Below are 27974 nucleotides of genomic sequence, written 5' to 3' on the forward strand. Positions count from 1 at the left end.
TGCTGCTCCACCTAGGAGTGCCCCTCCCCACTTCCCCCCTCACCCCATCCTCAAACACCTGCTTATCCTTCAAGGCTCAGCCCAACACCCCATACTCTGTGACAGACAGTTGTTTCCATCAGCTCCCAGAATTTCACCACATCCAGTTTGAAGGCACTTTGAGAGTTGTCTAGTCCAACTCCCAGAAGATGCTTGAGTCCTAGAAGCAGATCTCCTCTATGCACCAGTAATCCCTAGGAACTGCTTGGGTCAGGGACTTGCTCACACCTCCTGAGGATACGGGCAGCTCAGAAAGCTAACTAAGCCCAAGTCAGCCTCCATGTAGGTTGCACAACTAAGCTTAGATTGGCTTCTTGGCACCATCTGATTACTTCCCTGTTTAAGCCTTCAGCATGGCATCTAGGGATAATGAGCATAGATTTCTCTCCTGGTTCCACTTAATCTGGGCTCTCCTTACTGGCTCCTGCTTTTCAGTCTCCTTTGCTAGTTTCTCTTCTTTTCTCTGATCTCTAAATGTCAGGTGCCCTAGGACTCAGTCCTTAGCCCTCTATCCACATTCATTCCCTCAGTGATCTCCCCCAGACTCATGGCTTTAAATATCATAGCTACACTGTCAACTCTCACTGTTATACCTCCAGCCCAGATCACTTCTCAGAATTTTAGACTCATATACCCAAAAGCCTGACTGACATCTCTCCTAGCCAGCTGACATCTCTCCTAGCCAGTCTATTAAGTTATCTCAAACTACCTCGTCCAAAACAAAACTCCTGATGGCCAATATCTACGCCAGCCTTCCTCCTGTGTGTAAATGGCAACTTCTTCCAGTCATTCAGGCCAAAAACCTGACAGTCATCCTCGATGCTCTTGATTCTCTCACACCCACATTCACTCCAGTAGCAAAATCTTTAGGCTTTGCTTTCAAGACATGCCCAGAATCTGACCACTGTGCCATCACCATCACTTTAGTGCAAGGACCATCCTCTCTCACCTGGTCTCCCTATAAACAACCAGCTGTCCTTGATTGCCTGGGATTGAGGGAGTTTCCAGGACATAGGACTTTTGATGCTAAAATCAGGGAAATGCCAGGTAAACTAGGACAAATTAGTCACCCTTAGGAGAGCTTCCATCCTTGTCCCCCATGGCCTATATTCCACCAGCAGTCAGAATGATCCTTTTTAAAAGTGGCGCTTATAAACTACCCACCCCAGTATTCTTGGGCTTCCTTTGTGGCTCAGCTGGTAAAGAACCCACCTGTAATGCAGGAGTCCTGGGTTCCATCCCTGGGTTGGTAAGATCCCCTGGAGAAGGGAAAGGTTACCCACTCCAGTATTCTGGCCTAGAGAATTCCATGGACTATACAGTCCCTGGAGTTGCAAAGATCAGAAACGACTGAACTACTTTCACTTTCTATACTCAGAACCCATAGTGACTCCCCATCTCACTCAGATTTAAAACCAAAGTCCTCAACCAAAGCCTACAAAGCCCTGAAAAATCAAACTGCCTGTCCCCATGCCTCCTTCACACAGTCACTTCCTTGCTGTTCCACAAGCAGGGCAAGCATGCTCCTGCATCAGGGCCTTTCCACTTGCTGTTCCATCTGGAAGGCTCTTCCCCCAGATATCCATACAGACCATGCCTCATTTCCTTCAGGTCTCTGCTCACATGTCGCTTTATCTCTCTCTTAGCCTGTTGTTTTTTGCATAATGTGTTATTATCACCTAACATTATTTATTTATATTGCGCCTCACCCTACTAGGATGTAAGTTCCATGAATTACTGTAAACAAACACCTAAGAATTTCAGGCAGTCAACTACTCTGAAAATAAGATAGTGGAATAAAGAACATAAAATGATGCGGGTGCATCAAGAAAAGTCCCTTTGAGGTGCTCTCTTGTGAACTGAGCCCTAAATGATGAAAAGACAGCCATGTGCAAAGGGAGCAGCCAGTGCAAAGATGCTAAGGCAGGTACAGGCCGGCACACTTAAAGGACTGCTGATCTCTGAGTTCACCACACTACTCCCAGCACAGGCCAGGGCCTGGGGCCCATCTCCAAAAGTGCAGGTTGGGCTGAGCAGAGTTGAAAGTTCTGTCCCTGCCCCTGAGAGGTCCACCATTCAAAAGGGGTTTCTATCAGGTAAGCCCCAGAAGGGAGGAATTTCTTGAGGACAGACTGGTGCCATCACAGGGGGCCTGCTCCAGGTGAGACACAGGTATTGATGTCACTGTCCAAGTCCAGGGGATGAAGAAGATGATGGCATTGGGTGGAGAGACAGCGTTCCAGGTATAAGGACTTGTCAAGGACAATCCCAGGTGTGTCTCTGGGGAGAAGAGTAGTTCAGTTTGGCTGGAGTTCACGGTAGGTGTCAGGAAGCAGAAGAAAACAAGACCTCAGAAACAGCTGGCATCTTGAAAAGAATTCAGCTTTTGGGCAAATCTCTTAATGATCCTCAGCTTCAGTTTCTTCGTCTGTAAAATGGGGACGAAACCTGCCTCATGTGCTATGAATCAGATAGCGTCCTGCATATAGAAACGCTCAGTGAAGACACGCTGCTGCTGTGATTAACAGCTGATGAAAGGGCCTTCGATGCTGAAGGACGACGACTCCAGCGTGTGCCTAAAGAATTTAAAAGGCAACAAGCACGGTGGGGACCAGCAGGTCTGAGCAGCTTTCAAGAGGAGACGGCGTGCAAGGGATGCTGGTCACGGGCTCCTGGAGAAGGCGGGCGCTAAAGCTGCAGAATACGCGAGGCGGGGGCGGGGGCCCAGGCAGGAGCAGCGAATCCTCTGCCCTCTACCCGGCCTTTCCCCGGCACCCGGAACATTGAGAGCGCGGAACCTCGTTGCCGAAGCGCGGGCGCGGCGGACCCGGAGGACGATGGAGAGGGCGCGCGGGCCGCGGGCCGAGGCCCACACGCCTGGGAAGGAGGAGGAGGAGGAGGTGGGAACGGCCATGGCTGCCGTGGTGGCGGCGGCGGGTGGCGCGGGCCCGGCCGTCTTGCAGGTGGCCGGCCTCTACCGCGGCCTATGCGCAGTGCGCAGCCGCGCCCTGGGCCTGGGGCTCGTGTCAGCCGCGCAGCTGCGCGTGTTCCCGGTGCGCCGCAGCTCGGGCCGGCCCGCCGGGGGACCCGACGGCAGCGGGGTCGGGGACGAGCTCGAGGCCAACCCCTTCTACGACCGCTACCGCGACAAGATCCAGCAGTTGCGCAGGTGCGAGCCCGGCCGGCGGCGGGCGGGGAGGAGGGGCGGCGCGCGGCCCGCTCTTCTGGTGTATCTGTATCTGGCGCTCTCAGTCCTTCCAGCAGCCCTGCCAGAGGACCTCTGTTTCTGTCCCCACTGTAAGATCACACAGCTAGTGTGAGAGCCGGGAGTCTCTATTCCAGGTGTCTTTTTTTTTTTTTTTTTTTTCTGCTTTAGTTCTCAAAACGCTAAGGTCGACTCTTAGGACAGCCCTTAAGGGGCAAGCACCCCGGGAGACCTGTCCTCATTATGGAAATGGGAAAATAGAGCTCTGCAGAGAAGGGACTTGACTTGCTCAAGATCAAATACTGAGTCAGCTGAAGCTTGACCTAGAACTCGGGGTCCCAGGCTTCTAACTAAGGACCCTAACTACAAGGAAAGGAGATTGGGAAGGGAGAAGGACATCAAAAAGTAATAGTGTGGCAGTTAGTTCTCAGTTGGACCCTCGTTAGGATGAGGAACTGAGGATCAGAGAGTTAGAGGCCTGCCAAAGGTCACGCAGCTGGTTGGGATTTGTCTGACTTGGAATCCCAGGTTCCTAAAACTACCCTCCACCTTCTAGAGAGAAGGTCCTGGACATTAGAGGTAGATATAAGGGGGCATAGTGGAGCCAAAGAGTTCAACTGGAAGAGCTGAAGGAGATCAGAAGTGAAAACTGAAGGGACTTGGGAGAGAACCCGGCAGGGTGGGCAGGCAGTTGTCTTAGGAGGGAAAACCTAAGACTGCTCCGATAATGTCTCTGAATTCTATCATTTCTGCTTCCAAGCCTTAATGTACTGCATCACCTTCACGTAGAGTACTGCAGTCATCCTCTGAGTAGTCTTCCCCTCTTCCAGTCTCGGACCTGTCTACCCCCAGTCCATGTCACTACTATAGTGGTCTTTCTTTGAAAGAATAACAGAATAAATGAATATTTTTGCTTTCCTTCAACAGCATTTAGATATACTCAAGTGTTTGTCTTTTTCAAAATCTCTCCTTGAGCTTCATTCCCCTTCAGTCTTTTCTCACTGATCGCTTTCACAGACAAGCATCTCAAAAGAGTGGTCTGCATATACTCTCGAGTGCTTCACAGGTCCTGTTCATTCTTATTCATGAACAAATGAATGACTGGTTTTACTTTCCTTCCTCACTCAGTTGTTTCTGTCAGTATTCACACTACTGTTATCTCCTGAAGAGTGGCTTTCCAAGGCACCCCAGACTTTTGGATAATGTCCATATCCTTAGTGTTCCATACAAGGCCTTCGTGCTCTAGTACCTGCCAGTCTTCCTAGCTTTATCTCTTGCCAAACCTTCCTTTGAGCTCTGTGGCCTAGCAGAAAGGAATAAAGGACTGGTGTTTGGGGGCAGATGTTCCAGGTAAGGGGAGCAGCAGCATAAACAAAGGAACAGCGGCATAACACCACTTCAACCATTTGGGAATATTTGAGCAGATTTTCATCATAATACCTGTAGCACTCTAATGTACATATTTACTTGTCTTTCTGCCCTACTAGGTAGTACAGTCCTTGACGTAGGTACTCTTTCTTATGTATTTCTGTATCTCTAGAACCAACCCAGCAAGTTAACCAACAGGCAAGAGACAGCAAGTCAAGTTTGTTGAATGAGTGAAAGGGAGACAGGAAGGGATAAGTCCTAAAAGAAGTTGAGTGAGAGGGGAGGGAAACCTGTGTGCCTACAAAAAGAAAAAGAAAAAGAAAGCTTAAAGTAGAGGGAAAGGGAGGTATGAAATGAAAGTAGGACCAAAAAAAAGAGTCAGTAGAACCCGTGCCAGACTAAGGAAACGGGCAAGATAGAGCATAGCCATGAGGCCCAGGACCAAACAGGTAGTGTCTCTCCTGAGACATTTTAGAAGGAATTATAGTCCTGATTGGCTAGTGCTGGAGCACGCTCACTAAACCCAGGTTCTTGCAGCACCAGCCACAAGTTCATTGTGAGCCAAGGGCAGGACAAGCCTGTGTGCCCTGCTGACCCCACTCCAGTCTAGCCCCTGCGTTTTTGCATCACACTACACTGGTGAGCTCGGAGAAGGCAATGGCACCCCACTCCAGTACTTTTGCCTAGAAAATCCCATGGACGGAGGAGCCTAGTCGGCTGCAGTCCATGGGATTTCGAAGAGTTGGACACGACTGAGCAACTTCACTTTCACTTTTCACTTTCATGCATTGGAGAAGGAAATGGCAACCCACTCCAGTGTTCTTGCCTGGAGAATCCCAGGGATGGGGAGGCCTGGTGGGCTGCCGTCTATGGGGTTGCACAGAGTCAGACACGACTGAAGCAACTTAGCAGTAGCACACTGGTAAGCTACAGGATTTCATCTAGCTTTAGGCCCAAGGTAGGTAGGACATGCACAAACAAGCATGTCCAGAAAGCAGGTCCACAGAAGGGAAAAATTTACAAATCACATATGTGAAGAGGGGCTGAAAAAAAGCGAAGAATTTTAACCTAGAGAAGAAAAACTTAAGAGGTGACATAAGAGCAATTTTCATGTACTCATAAAAAAACTAGATTCCTGGTGAAAGATACAGAGGGGTAGACGGAGACCCGGAATGTTTTCGTCATAAAAGATGCCCAGGGTGGAGTACATGACAGGGCTCTGCTGCCTAGGCCACCCCTCATCCTCTCCAGCACTCACTGGCAACACTGACCTAGGCCCTGGTCAGGCAGATGCCACACCCTACCAGCTGGGGCCCCTGATGCAACTCTTCATCGAGGAGGAGTTGGCCCGCCCTGGAGGGGAGGAAGATCTGCCAGAATACATGGCAGTGAAGGCAGTGGTGTTCGATGTCACCTCCAGAAAGGAGTTGTATGGAGAAGGAGCACTCAGCGGTGTCTTGACCAAGAAGAACTCCACCACAGGGGTGACCAGGTTGTCTTTAGATCCTGCAGACTTCACCCATGACACTATAGGCCTCATGGCCCAGGAGCTGGAGCCCCCGTATGACATTTTCACCAGAGTGTACACAGCCTGAAGACTTCTTAACAAATGGCAGCCCCAACCTGAACTTCAGGCCTGAAGACCAGCCCCATTTTGACACAGAGGACAAATTCTGATGTTCCATCAACATGTTCTTTGGAGAGGATCAGGGGAAACTCGGGTGCTAAATCTGCAAAACAGGCTGCCTGAAGCCTCTGTATCACAGAGCTCTGAATGGAGATTTGCCCTAGTGGGGGAGGGAAGGAAGATGGCTGAGAATTAGCTGTGTTCTAGTAAAAGCTTGACAGTGGGATTCCTGTCTGAGGAGGTGACTGAGAAAGATGCCCACGAAGTACCTTTCCCATCTTGAAGATTCAAATTCCAAGTACCTGAGAGACCAAGCCCTGTGGCAACCTAGGGAATATCCTGCAGGAGAAAAATGTTACACAGGCTCCATGAGGATTAAAAATAGTTGAATAAATGGATTTCTTTGTCCACTTGCTTGATTTGTAGGTCTGGGCTCAGGGTAATTAAATTAAGACAAATGATATCTGTGCCCCATCTCTGAAAGTGAAACATGGTGTTTTGTTATTTCAAAATCCAGAAAGGCCCAGGTGGTTTAACCTTTTGTTTACCTTTGATCAGGTCTGACCCAGCTGCTTTTGAGTCCAGACTGGAGAAGCGCAGTGAGTTTAGGAAGCAGCCAGTGGGGCACTCCAGGCAAGGTGACTTTATTAAATGTGTGGAACAGAAGGTAAGACCTGCCCCTTTGGATGCTATTGGTGCACCAATACTCTGCACCACCATGCCTGACCCTTATCCTGGGAATGGACTCACTGAGGGGTCAGCTGGATAAACTGAACTCTATCTTTACTCAGCTCAGTCTCCATCTGTAAATGGTATTCTGCTCTTTTTGGCAAGGTGTTAGAGTCATGGTGGAGATATAAGGAGATGAAAAAGATAATCTCTGCTTCCAAGGGGTATAGTCGAGTGGTCAAAGCAAGATACACATGACAGCAGCTGTGGGAATTAGGGAGGAAAAGGTGCTTAATGCATCTTAGCTTTTATTGTCCTTAAACAAGAATTAGAGCTGGGGAAAAGCATCTTGAAAGCTGTGTACAAGCAACACTACCTGTTTTCAGGTTCTGCATCCACAGATTTCAACCAACAAAGGATAGATTCAACCAGCAGAGGATAGAAAATATTCAAGGGCAGGGTGGGGAATTCTAGAAAGTTCCAGAAAGCAGAACTCCAGTTTGCCACTTGCAGGCAGCTATTTACTTAGTGTTTATTGTATTTATAACTATTTATATAGAGTTTACATCGTAGTAGGTATTATAAGAAATCTGCTGCTGCTGCTAAGTCATGTCAGTCGTGTCCAACTCTGTGTGACCCCACAGACGGAAGCCCACCAGGCTCCTCCGTCCCTGGGATTCTCCAGGCAAGAACACTGGAGTGGGTTGCCATTTCCTTCTCCAATGCATGAAAGTGAAAAGTGAAAGGGAAGTCGCTCAGTTGTGTCCAACCCTCAGCGACCCCATGGACTGCAGCCTTCCAGGCTCCTCTGTCCATGGGATTTTCCAGGCAAGAGTACTGGAGTGGGGTGCCATCGCCTTCTCCATACAAGTATTCTAGAGATGATTTAAAATGTATGGGAAGATGTGCATAGCTTATAAGCAAATACTATACTATTTTATACAAGAGAATTGAGCACCTACATATTCTGGTGTCTTCGGAGGTCCTGGAACCAATCCCTGACTGATACTAAAGGACACTTGTATAGGAAAATTAATCTAATGCAGTGCTTCCACACTTTTTGACCATGACCCACAGTAAAAAAATTTTACATTGCAGTTCGTTATACATATTTGTATATGATTATAACTGAAACAAAATTTTTACAAAACAATACTTACTTATATTGCATGCAGTGCACTCTTAATATTATTTTCATCTTTTAAAAAACCCTTGGCCACAGTCTACTAAATTTATTTCACAACCTACAATTTGAAAAATACTAATCTAGGCTGGTGCACAGAACAAATCCAAGTGGGAGAGACCAAAGCCAGGGAGAATATATCTAAATGTGGGCTGCATGGGCCTGAAATAAGGTAGTTACAATGGAAAATTGGGGTTCTACATTGTAAAAGGATAGGTGTTTCTTTTACTTGGAAGATAACTTTTTGCCTTACTTGCTCAGTTGTGAATGAATCTTTGAGGCCCCATAGACTACAGCCTGCCAGGCTCCTCTGTCCATGGAATTTTCCAGGCAAGAATACTGGAGTGGGTTGCCGTTTCCTATTCCAAGAGATCTTCCTGACCCAGAGTTCGAACCCTTGTAACTCTTGCATCTCCTACATTGGCAGGTGGATTCTTTACCACCAGCGCCACTTGTGAAGCACCCTTTTTTGCCTTGGTATCCCAAATTTTAAGAGTTCATTCAGTCTTAATGATTGGTTGAGTTAATTAGAATCAGAATAGTTAATGGATTAATCATTACAAGGTTGAGGAGCAAATTCAACCTCTTATGACAAATCTAGTTTACAACTTTGAACAAACAACTCTACTACAAATATTTTGTCTAATGTAATTTCCTAAAACACTTATAGTGTCAAGATTACAAGTTAATAGCTATTGGAAATATTACTGTGTTATAAACTTTCAATATTATATGGGAAAGCTTTTTGCCCCCTTTTGAAATAAGACTTAGAAATTCACCTTTATGATGACAAGAGCAGAATAAAGATTTAATTTAAATTATGGCAATTCTTAAGTAAATATTCACTTACTGCCTTTCTTATCTTGCTGGAGGAAGGTTAATAACTAATGGCTGTATTTCTAAAGCCTTTTCTTTGAGTCGTTGGTTCCCTACTACATAACACCAAACATCCCCTTTTTGTAATAAATTGTATTTAATTTATTATTCTATTCTCTCTATTCTACCCTGAAATGAAATGTAGACAGTAGAACCTACCTACCCATATAATGTCAAGGGGAAAAAAAATAATGCCTTAATTTTAATAAAGTTTTTTTTTTTTTTTTAATACAGATAATAGTATGTAAGTTCTTAGGCACAACTGTGCTATGAGACCTAATGCAGTCATCAGGTACTTTTACCTCTATGTAAAATCGCCATAAATACTTAATGCAGCAAATGCCAACTGGTACAAGCTGTTATGCTGGTAATTATAAAAACTCCCAAACAATAACAGTATTGTTATCAGTGACTCATGAGATTCCACAATGTATTGGTACAGTCTTCTCTTAAGTTACATATAGCTGCATTTCTGAAAAATTCAATATTAAAACTGTTTAAAAAAAGGAAGAGGAAGGGATGGATGGAGGAAGAAAAGGAGAAAGGTAGGTCTGGCTAGACATTGAAAAGTTATATGAGATGAGGGAAAAAATTCTTCATTATTTAGAACTCACCTGCAAAATTGCAGTTCATCTGTCACTGCTGCCCCTCCAATATAAATGCAGGTGTAACCATCCAGTCAATTATTGTGATAACAACAAAAAACAAGTCCCCATAGATTTGTACTCTATGTACAATATGTACTCTATTTGTACTCAGATCTACTCCCCATCTGTAGTAGAGATGCTTTAAATGTTTCTTTAATTGCTCTTGAAACTTTGGCCCATAGGGTGTATCCGGTAGGTTTTTCTATACCAGGCTTTTGTCTAGTTTGTAGGTACTGGTTCTACAAACATTGTTTATGAAATATTTGAATTCATTAAAGCACAGAGTAATGAAAAGCATAGTTTAATGCAGAAAGTATGTTTCAGTTTCAGATTTCCAGGTGTGGATTATGCTCTCTGAAAGATAGTCATGAACTGAGAAATTGAATGGAAGACTCAGAATAACCCATCCCTACTATTGGAAACAACTCCAGATAGGATATCCTGCTGTGGCCTTTATCTGAGAGTGAGTTAGGAGAGAAAATAATCACTTTCAGTTCTTCTTGGCTTTTTGTGAGTGGGAGTCTTAATTTGAGGGTGGGAATACATTATAATATGGATTACTGGAAAAGACTCGATAGCCTGCTGAGGGTGCCTGCCTTCAGAAGTGCTGTTACAGATAAGAAGCAGCTTGGAAAAGACATCATTCCATTTCTCATCTCCTCTGTGGCTCACTGGGAAGTGGAGCACAGGAAACCTAAGCAGGCTTGTTCTGGGAAGGAGTCCCTCATCCAGGGATTGAATGGATTCTCAGTTCCAGTAGGTGGTGTTTACTAACAAAGAGGTTTCTCATCTCTGAATCTCAGAATCATTCAAAAGTTGTCTCACAAACAATAACTCTTAGAACACTTACTATATAGAGTGGAGAGAAGTGAGTTCTTAGGTGCAACATTACTAAATGAGGTATTGGCAGCTCACCTAGAGAGGGTGGTCTTTTAGAGCAATATCCTGTCCCCTCCTGTATTTCAGACACTGGGGAAACAGCCTGTGAGCAGAGGATTCACTAAGGACAAGGTAGGTTTCTAATTAAATAGCCAAGTCTGAAGTCATGTGGAACGCCTATAACAAGAGACTGCATATTTGAACGTATGTACTGTGGCTCAGTGTTTTTGTGCTTTTCTAACTGTGGAGATTAGAAATATTTTTATGAATTTTTGTTATGACTTTGTTACGGTTTTATTATGACTACTACATAGTGTGGGTCCTGGAGTGCTAGAGGAAATGTAGTGATACCTTTCCTGTCTATAGGAAATAGTTTAAAAAAATCAAATAAATACATGTTTACTCTGTCATTTAACTTGCAAATAAGGAACCATTTCTGATAGAATAGCAGTTAAAGGTAACAACTGAACTTTCTTCTTACCAGCTGCAAGCTGCAGTGCTCATGAGTGAGTGAAACTTTTGGGAAATCCCTGCATATACTCCCTGAAAATAGAACTGTGAAACCTGCCTGACCCTGGTGGCTGCCTTCTCTGAGCTTGTGGGTTTTTAATACTCATTCTCCACTTACTGAAGATCTGCTTTACTGTCCTAACATGATGCTTCCTATAAGGCTTACACATACAGTTAAGTTGTTTTATTTTTTCAATTGTAGGTGTTAATTGCCTTTTATTTTTTTCCTTTCAGACTCTCAGTTCAATCTTCAACATTGAGATGGTGAAAGACAAAACTGCAGAAGAAATAAAACAGGTAATGAATGAAAATGAATTGGCATACTTTATGAAAATATGTGCTTTGTGAACCAAATCCGAAAGTAGAAATGAACATACGTTTCCTGATACCTCTTCCTAGCCAAAATGAAAGGCAATCATTGAAAGCAAAAGTGATGAATTACATGAAAAATAGTGCATAAGAAAACTTGGTCTCACTCCTATATGTCTAATCAACTCACATTTCCCCTTTCTTTTTCATTCCTGTTGTCCGCATCTTATTTAAAACTATCCCTGCTCTCTCCCCGGGTGACTGTATTACCTTTCTAAATAGGTTTCCCTATTCTTATTTCTCTTCTTCCCCTTCCCCTGTCATATCCTCCCTCATTCAATCCCCCTGAAGTTCTGCTCATAGTGTATTGCTGAAGAACAGACTCTAGAACCAGGCTGCCAGTTTTAAGTCCAGGCTCTGCCACTTTAGCACATTGACTTTGATAAGTTAGTTAACCTTTCTGGGTCTCAGATTCCCTATCTGTAAAATGGACATAATAATAGTACTTACTTCATGGAGTCAAACGAGTTAATATTTACAAAGTACTTGCAACAGTGCCTGACACAGAATAAATGCTATATTTGTGCCTTTAAATAAAAGAATAAAAATAAATCTTATGAAGTAACCTGCTCTCAAAAACTCAGTGACTTCCCATGTTCCTTTGTTTGCCATTCAGAGTCCTCCATTATTTTAGGACCTTCTGCAGGAAGCCTTCTGGACACCTCCCATCAAAGCACTCGTGATCCGTTCACGTGTCTGGTCATTCCATATACCTTGATTTGCATTGCTACTTACATTTGCATGTCTGATTCTCTTTTCTATAATCAGAATATAACAAGCTATTGGCATTCCTTACAGTTCCATAATTGTATTTTAGGTAGATTGAGAGAATCAGTGATAAGAGTAGTATACTGTGTGTCAGGTGCTGCACCTAGTGCTTCATATGCACTGTTTCACTATATTCTTATAACCCCCTTGTAAAGTAAGTAAGCAGGGAACTCTGCTCAATATTATGTAACAACCTAAATGGGAAAATAACTTGAAAAAGAATAAGTATATTTATATGTGTAACTGAATCACTTTGCTGTACACCTGAAACTAACACAGCATTGCTAATCAGCTATACTCCAATATAAATAAGCTAAGAAAAGAAAAAATCCATAAAATTTTTTTAAAAGCTAAAAAAATAAAATAGGTACTATTATTCCCAATTTACAACTGAGGAAATTAACTTAAAGAGATAAAGTAACTTACTTAGTGATAGAACTAGGATTCAAACCCATGTCTGTTTGAGTCTGCATCTTATTCCCTTATAAGAAGTTGTGCCAGTTGCTATGGGTGTCCTTTGGTACTGTATCATTCATTTCAGCAAGCATTTATTAAATATCAGCCTCTGTGCCAGATGTAGAAATAAATGAGGGACCTCTCCTCTCAAGGAATTTCAGCCTAGTGAAAAGACAGACACAAAAATAAAAAGAGAACAGCACAGGGTTCTAGCTTCTGCTAATTTAGGCTTAATACAAAGTCTCCAGGAAACTTCAAACTGCCTTTGGGAAGAAGTGCCAATAGAAAGTGGACACCAAGTATGTCCTTTAGGAGAGAGAGAAGCCAGGCCCAGGAAGCCTGACCATTACATGACAAATATCATTCTGACCTATATTTTTAGATACAAATTTGTGTTCATTAAAATAATTTTGAGTGGCCAAGCTCAACTATGTTAGGAAATATCTATCAGTCTCATAAATTCAGTGTTGATTCATAAACTGTCTGCTAATATAAATTAAAAAAAATAAGCAGGACATGCTGTCCTTAAAATGAGGAGGCAGTATTTTGACATAAAAAAAGAAAGGCATAGCAATCTTAGGCTGCATTGATAAGGTGATTTGCCCAGGTCCTAGGAGGTAATATTCCTTCTGTGCTCTGTGACGGTGAGATCTCACTTTATGATTAGTGTCTTCCGTTGCCCCCATCCCATGTTCTTGGGGATGTTGACAAAGCAGAGCAGCTCTAAAGGAAGGCGACCCATTCTTTAGCACCAGCTCACTTAGGTATCACATTGGCTCTGATGCCTTCCCTAACTTCTGTACCTTTGCTAATGCTTGTCATTCTCTGCTTAGAATGTCTCTTATCATCTCTCCTACCTGTCTATCTTCCCAGACTCCCCGTTCATCTGGCTAACTCCTGATCATTCTTCAGGACATAGTTCAAGTGTCCCTTCCTTTGGTACTTGTACCCTAAATCGGGTTAAGTGCCTCTTTGTTGCCTTCAGAGCACATTGCCTATGGTTTGCATTGTAATTCTGTTGTGCTAAGTACAAACATTATTTCAAATAATGTTTCAAATTATTTTTTCAATAATATTGAAATTATTATTTCAAATAATTATTTCAAATTCACAATAATCCCATGAGGTTCGTGTTATTGGTATTTTATCAATGATTATATTTGCTGTTATTTAGTTATTTTCAGTAGTTTGCCCAAAGTAGCATAGCCAACAAATGACAGGAGCTGGGATTTGCACCCATATCTGTCTGACCTTGAGACTTTGGGTTCTCTGAGAGGGCCCACAGTTGGCTGGGCGTTGAGGGTTTGGGGAGAGAAAATATGGAAAAAAGAATGTGTCTGTTATACACAAAGCACGTCTTAGAAGAAATGATTAACAAGGTCATAGAATCTGTTTCTCTGACAGGAATTTGCTACTGAGAGTTACAGTTTAATCATCTAGAAGAGTAGATGCTATTAAATCTTTTTTGTAATCATGTACAAGTAATAAAAGTATTATGTTGGATTTTCTTCCCTGTTATCAAATAACATATTACTGTGAGCAATGAAAGCTGTCACTGCTTCTTGGTGCAGGTTGAAAAGATGACTGACGGGTCACAGACACTCTCTTTTTTGTACAGATTTGGCAGCAGTATTTTGCAGCAAAAGATACAGTCTACGCAGTTATTCCTGTAAGTAGTTTGGAAGGGAAAATGAAAGTGTTACAGCACGAGGGTCAGGACTCTAACCTTAGTAGGCAGTTGCTTTTACTGTTCCTGGGTTTATTGCCTCTTGAGAACCTACATTTATAGCTCTGAGGGTTTTTATTATGCCCTGAGCACCAAAGATTGGGAGCTCCATATGGTATATTTATGGCTCTTGTTTTTCCTCTTTCTGGTTTAGAAATGTCTCTTTGAGTCAAGTCTCTGACAAGGGAGCATAGTATAAGTTTACGTTGCTGAGCAATTTCCAAGTGTCTTTTATTTCTTTTTCGTGTTTTCCAATCAAGCTGTTGGAATTTAGGACAGGTCCTCAAGCATACCTTCCTTCCCTTCCTGTCTATAAGTGGCCTATCCCTGAGCTGACTTGGAGCTTCCCAAGCTTTTGAGGCATCTCCCTCCTCAAAATTGCTGCCTTGGAGATAGTCACAGGCCACTGCTTGACTGTTGAAGATCTGTGACTTGGAAGGAAGGCTGCTGACTTCTGGTTTAGTGTCCTGCCACCTTCTACCAGAAGAAAGCATTTAATGTTCTAGGTTATCAGCTAGTTCATTAATTGTTCTTCTCTGAAGAGGAAGTAGCTTTAGATTAAGTTTGTATCAAGTACACAGATATGTACCTAGCTTACATGTGTTAAGTTTAAGAAGGAAAATATACAGATGGAAAAATAAAACCAGGCCTTTTGGTTGTTGTTGAGAGTATTGCTATCTTTTTTTCTCTTCCTCTTTTACATATATACCCTTTCCTTTCATGAGTTCAACAGCCAAAAGAATCTGTGCTTTTCATGTTCTTTTAAATCTCTAATACTGACTCATTGTTTGAGCAGGCCTTCTTAACTCTCCCTCATACAGACTTGGTGACTTATTGTCTCTGACACTTGGCAGAGTCCCGTGAAGAGTTTAGAGGATTTGGAGTATCCACTCCTCACACATAATTTTGATACTGAATAAGAAAGCGTACATCTGGTTTTTCCTCTCTGTTGTAAGAGGGGTTTGTAAATAATGCAACTTGAGATTGTTTTAGTTGTATTTTAGTTCTGGAGTTCAGTCTTGGTGACTTTAAATGTGCTTATGGCCTTTTTTATTTTCTTGTCTTTGAATTTTATTCTTTTCTAACCCTACAGAAAGAAAAGTTTGATTTGATTTGGAACCGGGCTCAGTCCTGCCCAACAGTAAGTTTCCCATGACCATATGAGGATTGCTTCTCAGTGCTGCCAGACAAGGATGTTTTCTGACCATTCTCGTCATGCGCCACGCTGTCATACATTTTATAGTCATTTAACAGAGGTGCTTACATGTTGATTGTACTGATAAATGAGAGTCTTAACCTTAACCCTAACTAACCTTGAGGATTTGCCCAATAAGTCTGTGGCTGTTTAGCTCTCTGAAACATCTCAGCCCTTTCTGATTTGGATCTTAATCTATTAATATAAGTGGAAAAAAAGAATATAAGTGAATGTTGGAAGCAACACCTGAGACGTTAATCTTTTCAACCTCCTCTAAGTTTCTCTTCTCTTGGCAGTTTCTTTTCAGTTTTGGCCATGCTGTTTTGATTATATATGTGTGAAAGGAATTATGAAATTGTTGCTGGAGTAGTGAGCTGCCAGAAGACAAGAGAAAGGGAATAGGTGAGGTGGGTCAGCTGACTTGGTGTCTGTACTGATTTCTCAGATTCTCAAAAAATGCTTCTAAACATTGCTGAGAGAAAATAAAAGACATCTAAGTAAATGGAGAGATATACGGTGTTTGATGACTCAGTATTGTTGGCATTTCTCTCCAAATTGATCTCTAGATAAACTACAATCCAAATTAAAATCTTTATTTTTTTTTTTTTTTTTAAGAAATTGACACACACACACACACAATTGACAAGTTGATTTAAAAAAGTTGTTTGGATATCCAAAGGATCTAGAGTAGCAAAACAGTTTTGAAGAAAAAGAGCAAAGTTAGAGAACTTACATTACCTGATTTCAAGACTGTGATTTCATAAAACTACAGTAATGAAGACAGTGGAGTAATAACATAAAAACAGACACATAGATGAGTGGAGCAGAGTAGACAATTCAGAAATAAACCAGTATATGCATGGTCAGTTGTTTTTCAGCAAAGGTGCCAAGGTAATTGGGAAAACAATAATCTTTTCAACACATGCCCAACAAATTGTGCAAAAAAATTTGAGTATCCATACACACACAAAAAATGAACCCTTACCTCACACAGTATCCAAAAATTAACTCAAGATCTAGGAAAAAATCTTAGGTTGAATATTAGTCACAGTAGCCAAAGGGTACAAGTAACCCAAGAGTCCATTGATAGATGAATGGATAAATAAAATGTGGTATATACATGTAGCAGAACAGTATTCAGCCTTGTAAAGGAAGGAAATTCTGACAAATGCCACAGCATTCATGAACCTTAAAGACGTAATGTGAAGTGAAATAAGCCAGTCACAAAAGGACAAATACTGTATGATTCCACTTATGTGAGGTACCTGAGATAGAATGCAAATTAAAACCACAATGAGGGCTTCTCTGCTGGCTCAGTGACGAAGAGTCAATCTGCCAATGCAGGGGACACAGGTTTGATCCCTGGTCCAGGAAGATCCCTGGGCTACAGGATAACTAAACCCCTGCGCCATAACTACTGAGCTTGTGCTCTGGAGCCTGGGAGCCACAACTGCTGAAAGCTGTGTGCCCTAGAGCCCATGCTCGGCAACAAGAGAAGCATGCAAATCGCGGCTAGAGAGTAGCCCCCACTCCCTGCAACTTGAGAAAGCCTACGCAGCAGGGAAGACCCAGCACAGCCAAAAATAAATTAATTAATTAAAAAACCACAGTGAGATACCACTAAGATGACTAAAATTAAAAAGACTGACAATACCAAGTGTTGGTGAGGATATGAAACAACTAGAACTCTAATATATTGCTGATAATAGTATAAAATGGTGCAACCACTTTAGAAAGCAGTCTGGCAGTTTCTTTGTGAGTTAAGCATGACCTGCCACACTACCCAGCCATTCTACTCCTACATATTTTCCCAAAGGAACTGAAAGCATACCTCCATTCAGTGACTTACACACATGTACAGGCTGTTCATGGCAGCTTTATTTGTAATAACAGAGGCTGAAGATACCCAAATCTACCACAGGTGAAAGAGTAAAGAAACTGTGTGTACAAAGAAGTATAGATTCTGTGGTTCCATTTATGTGAGATTCTGGAAAGCCTGACCAGTAGTGAAAGAAACCAAGTCAGTGGCTGCTTAGGAACAGTTGGAGAGAGGGAGGGATGAATTACAAAGGGATTTGGGGGCATGATAGATACCTTCATTATGTTGATTGTGGTAATCCTGTTAACTATGGTTTCACAGTATACATATGTCAAAACTATTTTAATTGTACACTTTAAATATGTGCAACTTACACCTCAAATATACCTCAAGAAAGCTTTAAAACATTTTTTTCTCCATTAGGTAGGCACTATGGTTATCTCATCTAATATTAGTAATAACAAAATGGAGCCTTAGTGGTTGGCAGTAAGGAGACAATTCCATGACTAATGTGTATGAGGCTGATTATACTTTGTTTTGTTCTGGCATCAGTCTCTACCACTCCTCCCCAGTTCATCTTGAGCATGAAATTAATCATTTCAGTGATTAGAACCATACTTCAGTATCAGCCTCAGATAGTAGAATATGAAGTGATTATTATAATTGTAGCAAAAATTAATTCAGCAACATGAGGAAGTTTAGAAATTGAAAAGGACCAAAAAGTTCATCAAAAGAAGGATGGGTAAAATTGTGGTAAATATCTATTGTCAATTTCCATATAATAGTGAAAATAATGAATTAGTAATATTTATCAACATCAGTAAATCTCAGAAGTATGATATGAAGTAAAAAAAGCAAGTAGCAAAAGTATACATATAGTTTGGTAAGATTTAAGTTTTTAAACATGCAAACAGTACTCTTGTTTATGGGTGTATACTTACACACTAAAAGTATAAAAACCTGGAAGGGAATGACAGGTTAGCAAATGCGGGTTAGCTGTCATTGTAGAATGGAATTAGAATGGGTTTACATAGAGAGCTTCAGTGAATCTCTCATACTTTCTTTCTTAGGTGGGTTGGGAAGTGTAAGAGTGTTACATTATCACATATGAATTTCAAAATACAACAGAAGTTTTAAAAACCAAATGTTGGAGAAATGGAGTGAATGACACAGGTGGTTGGACATAGAGCAAGCGGTTTTATTTATCCACCTGTCTCCTTGTGTATTCATTTCCCACAGTTTCTCTGTGCACTACCAAGAAGGGAAGGTTATGAGTTTTTTGTCGGGCAATGGACAGGTACTGAACTCCACTTCACTGCACTTATAAATATTCAGGTAGGTGTCCTGTGTTCATCTCTTTGGTGAAAGAAGCCTCCTCTGTGGGACTACGAGCCCTTGCTAAGGCTTTAAGACACAGAATATATACTAACTTCCAGCAGCATTTGCTGTAGCATTGATGAATTGTCGTACTTCTTTGGGTTAGCTTTTTAGGCCCCACCCAAAACCTTTGAATTATAACCTTAAGGGAGGTTCTGTGTCTTAACATGTGTTTTATTAGCCAGCTCAGCACTGTCTAAGGTGCTAGATGCATATTTTTCATTTCATAGATGTTATTTTGTTTGCTTCCATCCTTCCTTCTTTTTCTTCGTTTTATTCCCAAATGCTAGATTAAGAAGTTTGATCCAAAGCATTTGAAGCTTTTAAAATAAAAGTATTTTAAATGAGATAATCACTAGGATTGTCAGTCTTTATTTGTAGGCCAGATCTGGCAAAAACAAGAATGGATTACAACAGCTTTGCAGTTGGGATGAAGGGAGCACACAACAGAATGAGAATTTTCTTATGACTTTATCCCTTGTGATTGTATCAAAAAACTGTATCATGTTTATTTTTTTTAAAAAGAAAGAAAAGGAAACAAAAAAGAATAGCAAGCTTAGAGCAGTTCACACTGCTAATAAGTCGTAGAGCTAGGTTTGCTTGACTCCATGTTATTGATTCCAAAGTCTGTGAACTTAACCATTAGGCTGTTGTGTTGGAAACTATGCTAGGACTACCCTCCTGAAGCTCATATACAGGTATAGGAAAAAGATCCAGAAACATAATTATGATCAAAATGATAGTGTATCTATAGAAATATGTTTGGGAGAATTGAGAGGCTACAGTATTACTAAGAGAGCCCTAGCAGTAATTAGGTATTGATAATTAAAAGGACTTTTTCTGAAATCTTAAAGATGAAACCCAGAGATCTTTTGAATGTATGGTTGTTTCCTCCTACACTATATGAGGGCTTAGGCTTTGAATCCAGCCTCTCTTCTTAGTCTGAACTGAGGTCTGGTAACCACTGCCCTGTCCATTCTTCATGAAATTATGATGTTCCAATTCTTCTTTCCCCCCTTTCTCCCACCCAGATTATATTTTAAAACTGCACATTACAAATCTGGCCCATGTGCAAACTCTCCAGCTGTTTGCTACAGCTTAAAAGAGCTCAGTCTTCAGAGCCAGCCAAGGGGAGTAGATTTCAACTGTGAAATGCACTAGTCCATAAAAGTGGCAATTACACAGGCATATTGCTTTCTTTAGAACTTGATTTGGTAGCTGCTTGTGTCGTTTTGTTTTTAAATATATGGCCATGATGAAGGATTCACTGCCTGCTGTAAACATTTTCTGGGAAAAAAGCCAAACCTTTTTCAATTGAAGACACAAATAACACTGTGCAAACTGTCAGTTTTGCTGTGACTTGGCAAACCTGACCATCCCCACGTACCAGTCCTCCAACTCACTAGCCACCCAAGGGACTGTTAAGAGCCAGAATTTCCTCCAGACTGTCTATTGCGGTGAAATTGCAGTTTTGTTGTGGTGGTACCTTACTGAGTCTTGATAAGTGTTCCTCCTTACAGACCCGAGGGGAAGCTGCGGCCAGCCAGCTGATTTTATATCACTACCCTGAACTTAAGGAAGAAAAGGGCATAGTGCTGATGACAGCAGAAATGGATTCCACATTTCTGGTAAGAATCAACTTTTACCTTTTTGCATGTATCTGGTGGCCCTGAAGATATTCTTCTGCCAAACCTCATGAGAAGTAAAATTCCAAAGACAAACATAAGAAACATACTTGTTTCTAACTTAAATTGACAGTAATTTTGTCTTACTCAAGCTCTTCCAAATTGCAGTTAGTACAGATTCTCATTCATTTATTCACAATTTGAAAGTCCAAAAGCTCTGACCACAAAATTTTTTCATAACTCCTTTGGTCACCAAACCTTATCTGATTTGAACTTACCTGATAGCTGTATCTTCATTGTAACTTCACTTTGATGTGAGGCCACTGATAGTCCTTATTAATCCTACTAAGTGTGGAATATTCATGTGTTTTACAAGGGAAATATTAATGGATTATGAGTGTTACGTAATACAGTTATATGGTATCTGCATTTGTTATCTTTCTAAAATCCAATAATTCTAACTCTAAAACACAGCTGGCCCATGGAGTTTCAGGTAAGAGGCTCTGGACAAATAAATGGCTTCTTAAGTGTACAAAAGAGTTCAAAGTTGAGAACAGTTCTTAATCTTTTCTCTTTCTCCACACTATTCTCATGTACAGCTTTCATCATGCATAGTGTTTTTCCTTCCTCTTTTCCCATTTCCCGGGATAGAGCATTGACCATGCGCCTGTAGGTAGTGATGTCTGTTGTGTGTGTTCTCTGTATATCCAGGACCACGAGCAGTTTTATGATTGCTGTTCAGCCTGTTTGTCTAGTCCTTGCTCGTTTCAGTCTCATTTATCCAGCAGTGTTTAAGTTCAGGATGTCCTCAAGATAGTGGGCCCTTTAGTGCCTTTTCCTCCTGAGATTCTTTATTATAACACCCACTGATTTTTGCTCTTTTACCAGCTGCATACAAGGAAGGGAAAAGTGATGGCACTCAGCTAGTATCACATAGCAATAGTAAGCCCCAAGTCTAGGGCGTAACTGAGAGTCTCCTTCACTGTCTGTTAGTCCTGTCTATTATCAGTCTCATTTCTCCCATTCTTCCTTCTACTCATCACACTCACCTGGAAGTCACCCAAAATCCTATCCAGAAGAACGGAGTTGCCATTAATAAGACAGACAAGACTGCGGGCAGAACAGGTTTGGGAGGAAGATCAGGACCTGAATTTTGGACACATTAAGTTTGAGGTGCCTTTTAAATAATCCAAGTAATAGGCAGTTAGGCATATGAGTCTGAAGTTCAGAGGAGAGGTCCAAGCTGGAGAGATGAAGATGGGAGTTGTCAGCATACAGATTGCTATTTACAACCATGAGACTGAAATCACCAAGGAAGTTAATGAAGGTAGAAAAGAGAAGAGGTCTTAGAACTGAGCCCTGGAGCATGAGGAAGCATCAGCAAAGAAGATGAAAAAGAAGAGTCAGTGAGGTAGGAGGAAAACTAAGATGGTAGAATCCCCTGGAGGCTAAGATAAAATGTTTCAGGGAATAGGGGTGCTGAGCCAGCAGCTCACATACTGGTAGGGCAAGTGAGATGAGGACTGAGAATTTATTAGAAGTCACTGGGGACCTCTATGGGGGCAGTTTCAAAGGGATAGGACGACAGCATATTTGGAGTACATTTAGGAAAGGTTGGGGAGAGAAATTAGAAAAAGTAAGCATATTGAAGGAGTGTTTCTGAGAAAAAAAGGAAAGAATGGGGTGTAAGAAGTGGGGATGAGAGTGGGTTTTTTGTTTTGTTTTAAATGAGAGCCTTGTGTGTATATGCTGATGGAAAGGTCGGGTAACGAGGAAAATATTGAAAATGCAGGAGAAAGAGAGTTGTTTGGTGTTTCGAATGGGTAAATCTTGGGAATGAGGGGTTAATCTTTGCTAGAAATGTAGCAAGAGAGAAGCCAGGATATAAAGACACATTCATTCTCTGAGATCTGCTCTTACTGAAGTGGATCAGTGATGAAAGTAGCCAAATCTGAGCATCAGAAGACCACCCAGTGTATCTGATGTATGATCTCTGTAGTTCTGAGAAGCAAAAGAATAATTTAAAATAAGGGGTATGAAGGGGTGGGTGCGTGTGTGTGTGTGTGTGTGTGTGTGTGTGTGTAGGTGACTGGATAATTAAGGGGCTTATTGGTGGGTAAGTGAGAGTTGGTTGTGGGTGTGCTTGTATGAAAGGCTGATCAATTCTGAGCAATGATGAAAAGATTTTACTGCAGAACTTTATATAACTATGAAGGTTTCTACACTTGATCTGAGCTCAGAAAAAAATAAAATAAAGACACATTCAGCTAAGTGGATAGAGGTAATGGTAGCTTGTAAGATGTTCTCTCCAGATTGCTTAGTGAAAAGAAAAATCATTAGCTGAGAGTGGGGATGGAAGAATAGATGTTGGACATTTGAGTAGAAAAGAGGAAGTATGAAATTTTTGTCTAGAACATGAAGTGAGAATGTGTTCTATATCTTTAAGTAGTTGAAGAAACAAAAACTAAAAAAGTAATATTTCATGGCCTGTGAAAATTATATGAGTTCAAATTTCAATGTGTATAAATACAATTTTATTGGAACACAGCCATGGTTATCTTTACATGTTATCTATGGCTGCGTTACATCTACAACAGAGAGCTGAGTAGCTGCAACAAGAGACTGTAGGGCCGTAAAACCCAAAACATTAATGGTCTCTCCCTTTCCAGAAGGTGTTTGCTGACGTGTGATCTAGGGAAAAGGAAGAGAGAATGTCTGTGTGGGAATGACAAGTGCAGAGATAAAGGACTGAGAGTTGGATTTACCTAGGGTTATGGTTTAGCCAAGTGATGTAATGAAGTAAGACAGGGACCGGGAAGTTAAAGGTGAATGCAAAGAAATGACTGTAATTATTGACAATGGATGCAAGTTGGGTAAAGAGAGAAGTGGAAACATAAGAAAGATAAAGAGACAGTAAGAACTGTGAGTCCTGCTTGAGGTAAAAGGTGTTTTTTATTTTGTTTGTTTTTTTACTTGCAAAATTTTTATTGCTGAATTTAGTTGTGATCTGTTCTCTTTTTTTAATTTATTAAAGTATAGGTATTTTACAGTGTTGTGTAGTTGAAGGATTTTTGAAGTTGGGAGTGAGTGTTAAATATAGGAAATAGTAGACAAAGTGTGAATTTTGAAATTGAGACTTGGAGAGGATGTAGTTACCAATAATGATAAAATGTAAAACTTGACCACAGACAGAAGTGAGTGACACAGAGATGGTTTTGTATTTTCTGATCTTCAACAAACCATAACATCTAACCATATTAGATGTGGACTCTAGAGGTCAGAGGAGAGACTGTTTTTTGCTTTAGCATTTATACCACCTCTAGTGGTCTCAAACATGGTTCCCATAATTATTAAATTTGCTTCCTAGTCTTATAACATTCAACAGCATACTAGATAACATACATTTGCCTTGTATAAATCAACCTGTGAGTTTCCAGTGTAGTACAGAATTAGACATGTTAAAATTTAGTGTAGAGATACATGATTCAAAGATGGGAAACCTAGAAATGTAATATAAATATATGATCCCCTACATACTCATGCATACATTTATATTTTGGGCATTGTGTTTCCAAATACAGTAAAGCAAATAGATAGAAATACATGGAACCTATAGGTTTCTTCTAAACTGATTCATTTTAATGATGAAAATTTAGTATAGTATTTAAAAACCTTATTTGGTTCCACATGTGTGTCAGCAGATGATTTCATTGGAATGTAGTAAGTGCTAGGATAAAGACATGCACAGCTTTGGAGGGATCGGGGGAGTGTCCCTGACCCAGAAGAAGGAAGAAATGATACCTGAACTGAACCTCAAAGATTAGCAGGAGTTTAGCAGTATAAAGTGGGGAGGGCAAAGGGGGAGGGGAATGTTCCAGACAGTGGGAATGGAATACAGAAAAGCTAGGAAGCACAAAATGACTTGGGATATTACAGTTTGCTGTCACTGATATATTAAAAAAGGGAATTTGGTGGATTATGTTCAGAAGATTGACTTTATCCTGTGAGCACAGAAAGATGAGGAGTTGACGCATAGCGAGTTGGATTTTGAGACCATTAACCTTAAGTATTTGCTTCCTAAACATTTTTTAGTTCTAGCCTGGTCAGTGTGATCATTGAAAATGCAGCTGCAGTAGTCTGGGCAAGAGGTGATAAAGACCTTACCCAGAGCAGAGTAGGGAAGGAGGAGAGAGAATGACCTCGGAAACGTATAGTGAATAAAATGGGCAAGACTTGGTACTTTGATTGTAGCCATTAAGATTGAAAGAGAGGAAGGAATCAGGTCTGTTAATATACCTCCTTGTTGAGCAGCATAGGGAATTAATATGTTTATCTTCTTGGGTCTTGGAAGGGCAAGAGACTACTGTTTCATGTCGAGAATTAAGGGAATAAAAGACAAGGGGCGAATGAGTCGGCAGCGGCTGGGGTGCAGGAGAGCTTTCCATAATCCTCCATGAGAGACATTTCTCCATGTCTTAACTCTCTTCCCCTCATTCTAGTGGTCTCAAACAAGTGGTCAGAGTCCTTTATCCACACAAAATCTTATGTAAAACACCAGGATATAACAGCTGAAAGAGAGTGAAGGGACTGAGGCGCCTCCACAGAGCCCTAGGACTCTGCAGCTTGAACAGCACTGTTCTAGGGTGAACACAACTGAAATTACCCTTACCTCCACCGTCCTAAGCCTCAAATAAAAATTACCTGTCACAGTCCCTACAGTTCAGAGCCTCAGAGTGGTGACATCTGCCTCAGATTATGCACTTGCTTAAGAAATGGTTTGTCCTTGAGACATGTTTGAATTTAAAAGGTAAAAATGATGAGGTAGAGTTATCGACCTTAATTATTTTGCCCCACCAGAAATAGTATCAGGGTGACGTGGAGGGAGTACCAGCCTGGGAGTCCAGAGATCTAGTCCTTGCTCTGCCACTTACGTGCCACGTAACCTTGAGTCCATCCTTGACCCTCATCTGCTCTGGTTTCCTGGTCCATTAAATGAGGACTGGATGATCTCTAAGGCCCCTTCCTGGTCTAAAATTCTATTAATTTGAAATAGCCAGAGATTTGGAAAGTGGCTTTTGATTGAAGATCCAGTCTCAGAGATGAGTGCCTGCTTATGAGAAATGACCTGCAACCCATGGGAGGGAATGGAGGTGAAGCAGCCTGTGGTATTTATAAACCCATTTTCATCACTCTGTAGCTAGACATAGCACACTTTTGACAGTTTTCGTAGGAATTTTCCATTGTTATTTGGGGTTGGATTCTGGCTGTGTGAACATTATAATATTAAATAAATGCCTCTGATCAGCTAGCACTAGAGAATGCATAGGAAGCAAAGTAAGAGTTTTTGAGGTAATTCTTTTGTAAGATTTCAAGAGTGTAGCCTGTATCTTGATCCCACTTCTGTTACAGAGTGGTCAGGTCACCATTTTTCCTGCTCCTGAGCTTTAGAGAAGGTGGCCTCTCCTTTCCTGAGGCTTTGCTGGGGATTAGTTAGAAAAGACTGCATAGCAAATTACTACTCCAAAACTATGTGACATAAAACAATAAATATCTATTACCTCATGGTTTCTTTATATCAGGAGTTCAGGAGCAGCATAGCTGAGTGGTTCTGGCTCAGAGTCTCATGAAGTTGCTGTCAAGATACTGGAAGGGGCTACTGGCATTTGAAGGTTGATTGGGCTTGACGATCCACCTCACCCCACTTGCATGGCAGTTGGCAGGAGACCTCATTTCCTTGCCACATTGACTTCTCCGTAGGCTACTTGAATGTCCTCATGACATGGAAACTGATTTTCTGCAAAGCAAGTGGTTTGAGATAGCAAGACAGAAACCATGGTGTCTTCTGTGACTGAATACCGGAAGTCATTTTTCATCATTCCACTTTAGTCCATTTGTTAGAAAGCAAGTCATTAAGTGTAGCCATCACTCAAGGAAAGAGAAACAAGGCTCTATCACAGGGAAGAAAAAGTGTCATGGTGAATTCCTTGGCGGTCCAGTGGTTAAGACTCCATGCTGTCACTGCTGATGGCTTGGATTCATTCCCTGCTTGGGGAACTAATCCCACAAGTTGTGTGGCCCAAGAGAAAAAAAAGGATGTCATAGACTTTGTGGACAATTTGTTAAACTGCAGCTGGCTTTGGCACCACTTATTTAACTGAGGTGGTATGAGGAATAGGTTTTATTCAAGAGTATGTGTAGTTAGTCAAAACCTTAATACCAACTCACAAACTTAGTTCTTAGAGCTGGAGAGCTGGTTAACTATTGCTCTTTTTTTCCCCCTTGAGGTATACTTAACAGTTACTAAGGAACTGAATGAAGACTGAATCTTTTTTTTTTAAGAGGGAAATTTTTAACATCTGCATTAATTTATCAGCAAGCATTCACCAGATTTCACTATATGCAGGGATGTAAAACAGGCTCATACTATGAGGAATTCACATAAGGGTAGACAGACAGAAAAAGAGGAGACGAAGGTAAGATTAAATATAGTATGATGCATACAATGCTAGAGGAAGAGGAGACTAATTTGGGTACACAGAAAAGGGGCACCTCACCAAGACTTGGGATGTCAGGGAGTCAGGAAGCTTTCTGGAAGCAGTGACTCCTGGGCGAGGGCCCCACCTGCCGCAGGCGTTAGACACAGAGCTGTGTGGCCCTGTGCTGGAAGGGACCTCACTGTTCTTTCTACCTTTCAGAGTGTTGCTGAGGCACAGTGCATGGCCAACCAAGTGCAGCTCTTCTATGCCACTGATCGAAAAGAGACCTACGGGTTAGTGGAGACCTTTAACTTCAGACCGAATGAGTTCAAGTATATGTCTGTCATCGCTGAGTTGGAGCAAAGCGGACTTGGAGCCGAACTGAAATGTTCTCAGAACCAGAATAAGACTTAGGGATGTCAGGTTGGCTTACAGAGTTTTCTGCTCAGCCCTGGATAGTACTGAGCCTACCCACCCCTTGAACTCTTGGAGGCTTGGTATCTATAATGAGCTGTCTCTAAGGAGTCGTCCTGTGTGCTTGTTGCAAGAAGTAACGTGGAGGTGAGCCCTGTTACTTGATATTCAGGAAGAAAGATACCCAGACATTCTGGTAACTGTCTCCCAGCGTACTTGAAGTTTCCTTTTCAAGTGTTTGAGGTCACATCCAGAGACAATCAGGGATCCACAAGATGGTTGACTTAATTATATGCACTGTAAGAGTATATTTGTTCTCTGGCCATTTTGACTGCACAGCTCCTAATAATTAATTCCTCACCTTTATAAACTGTGACGGGATAATAAGCTTGAAGACCTCCTGTAGTTAGACATGGTCTTTACGTACTCTTCCCACTTGGCTAGCCAAAGGCATAACCCAGTTAGACCCTCGAACAACCACATATTGCCATCAGGATTAAGAGTCTGTCTAGATGCTCCCAGAATTGCTGTTAGTGTAGCTGGTTTGGAGTATCAGCAGATTTCAGGTATATTAAAAGTACAGGTACAGTGCCTGCTGCCTGCATATTTTTAAACTATAATTTGTGACACCTGCGTCTCTAACTATTCTGCCTTTTGGAAGCTGTGTATTTGGAGGGGCCGAATTGGTGCAGTATAAATAAATCAACTATTTTGTAAACAAAGGATCAATCCAGATTTGCTTTTTG

General features: G+C 41.5%; 1 protein-coding gene and 2 non-coding genes across 3 annotated transcripts; all 3 read left to right on the forward strand.

Moving 5' to 3' along the window:
- The first annotated feature begins 2861 nt into the window (after nucleotides 1–2861).
- ATPAF1 (ATP synthase mitochondrial F1 complex assembly factor 1) lies at nucleotides 2862–27951 on the forward strand. Its single transcript, XM_070368112.1, has 9 exons — nucleotides 2862–3208; nucleotides 6798–6906; nucleotides 10581–10625; nucleotides 11238–11300; nucleotides 14215–14265; nucleotides 15416–15463; nucleotides 18576–18671; nucleotides 20234–20341; nucleotides 27034–27951. Exons 1-9 carry the CDS (start codon nucleotides 2877–2879, stop codon nucleotides 27226–27228), a joined length of 1047 nt encoding a protein of 348 aa, XP_070224213.1. The 5' UTR covers nucleotides 2862–2876; the 3' UTR covers nucleotides 27229–27951.
- Nucleotides 22266–22345, forward strand: LOC138987352 (small nucleolar RNA U2-19). The gene has a single exon (XR_011463836.1). It is a non-coding gene; the product is annotated as a small nucleolar RNA U2-19 (small nucleolar RNA).
- On the forward strand, nucleotides 22506–22577 carry LOC138987350 (small nucleolar RNA U2-30). The gene has a single exon (XR_011463835.1). It is a non-coding gene; the product is annotated as a small nucleolar RNA U2-30 (small nucleolar RNA).
- Nucleotides 27952–27974: the final 23 nt, after the last annotated feature.

The sequence above is a fragment of the Bos mutus genome, chromosome 3 (assembly GCF_027580195.1).
Source record: "Bos mutus isolate GX-2022 chromosome 3, NWIPB_WYAK_1.1, whole genome shotgun sequence".
NCBI lineage: Eukaryota > Metazoa > Chordata > Mammalia > Artiodactyla > Bovidae > Bos > Bos mutus.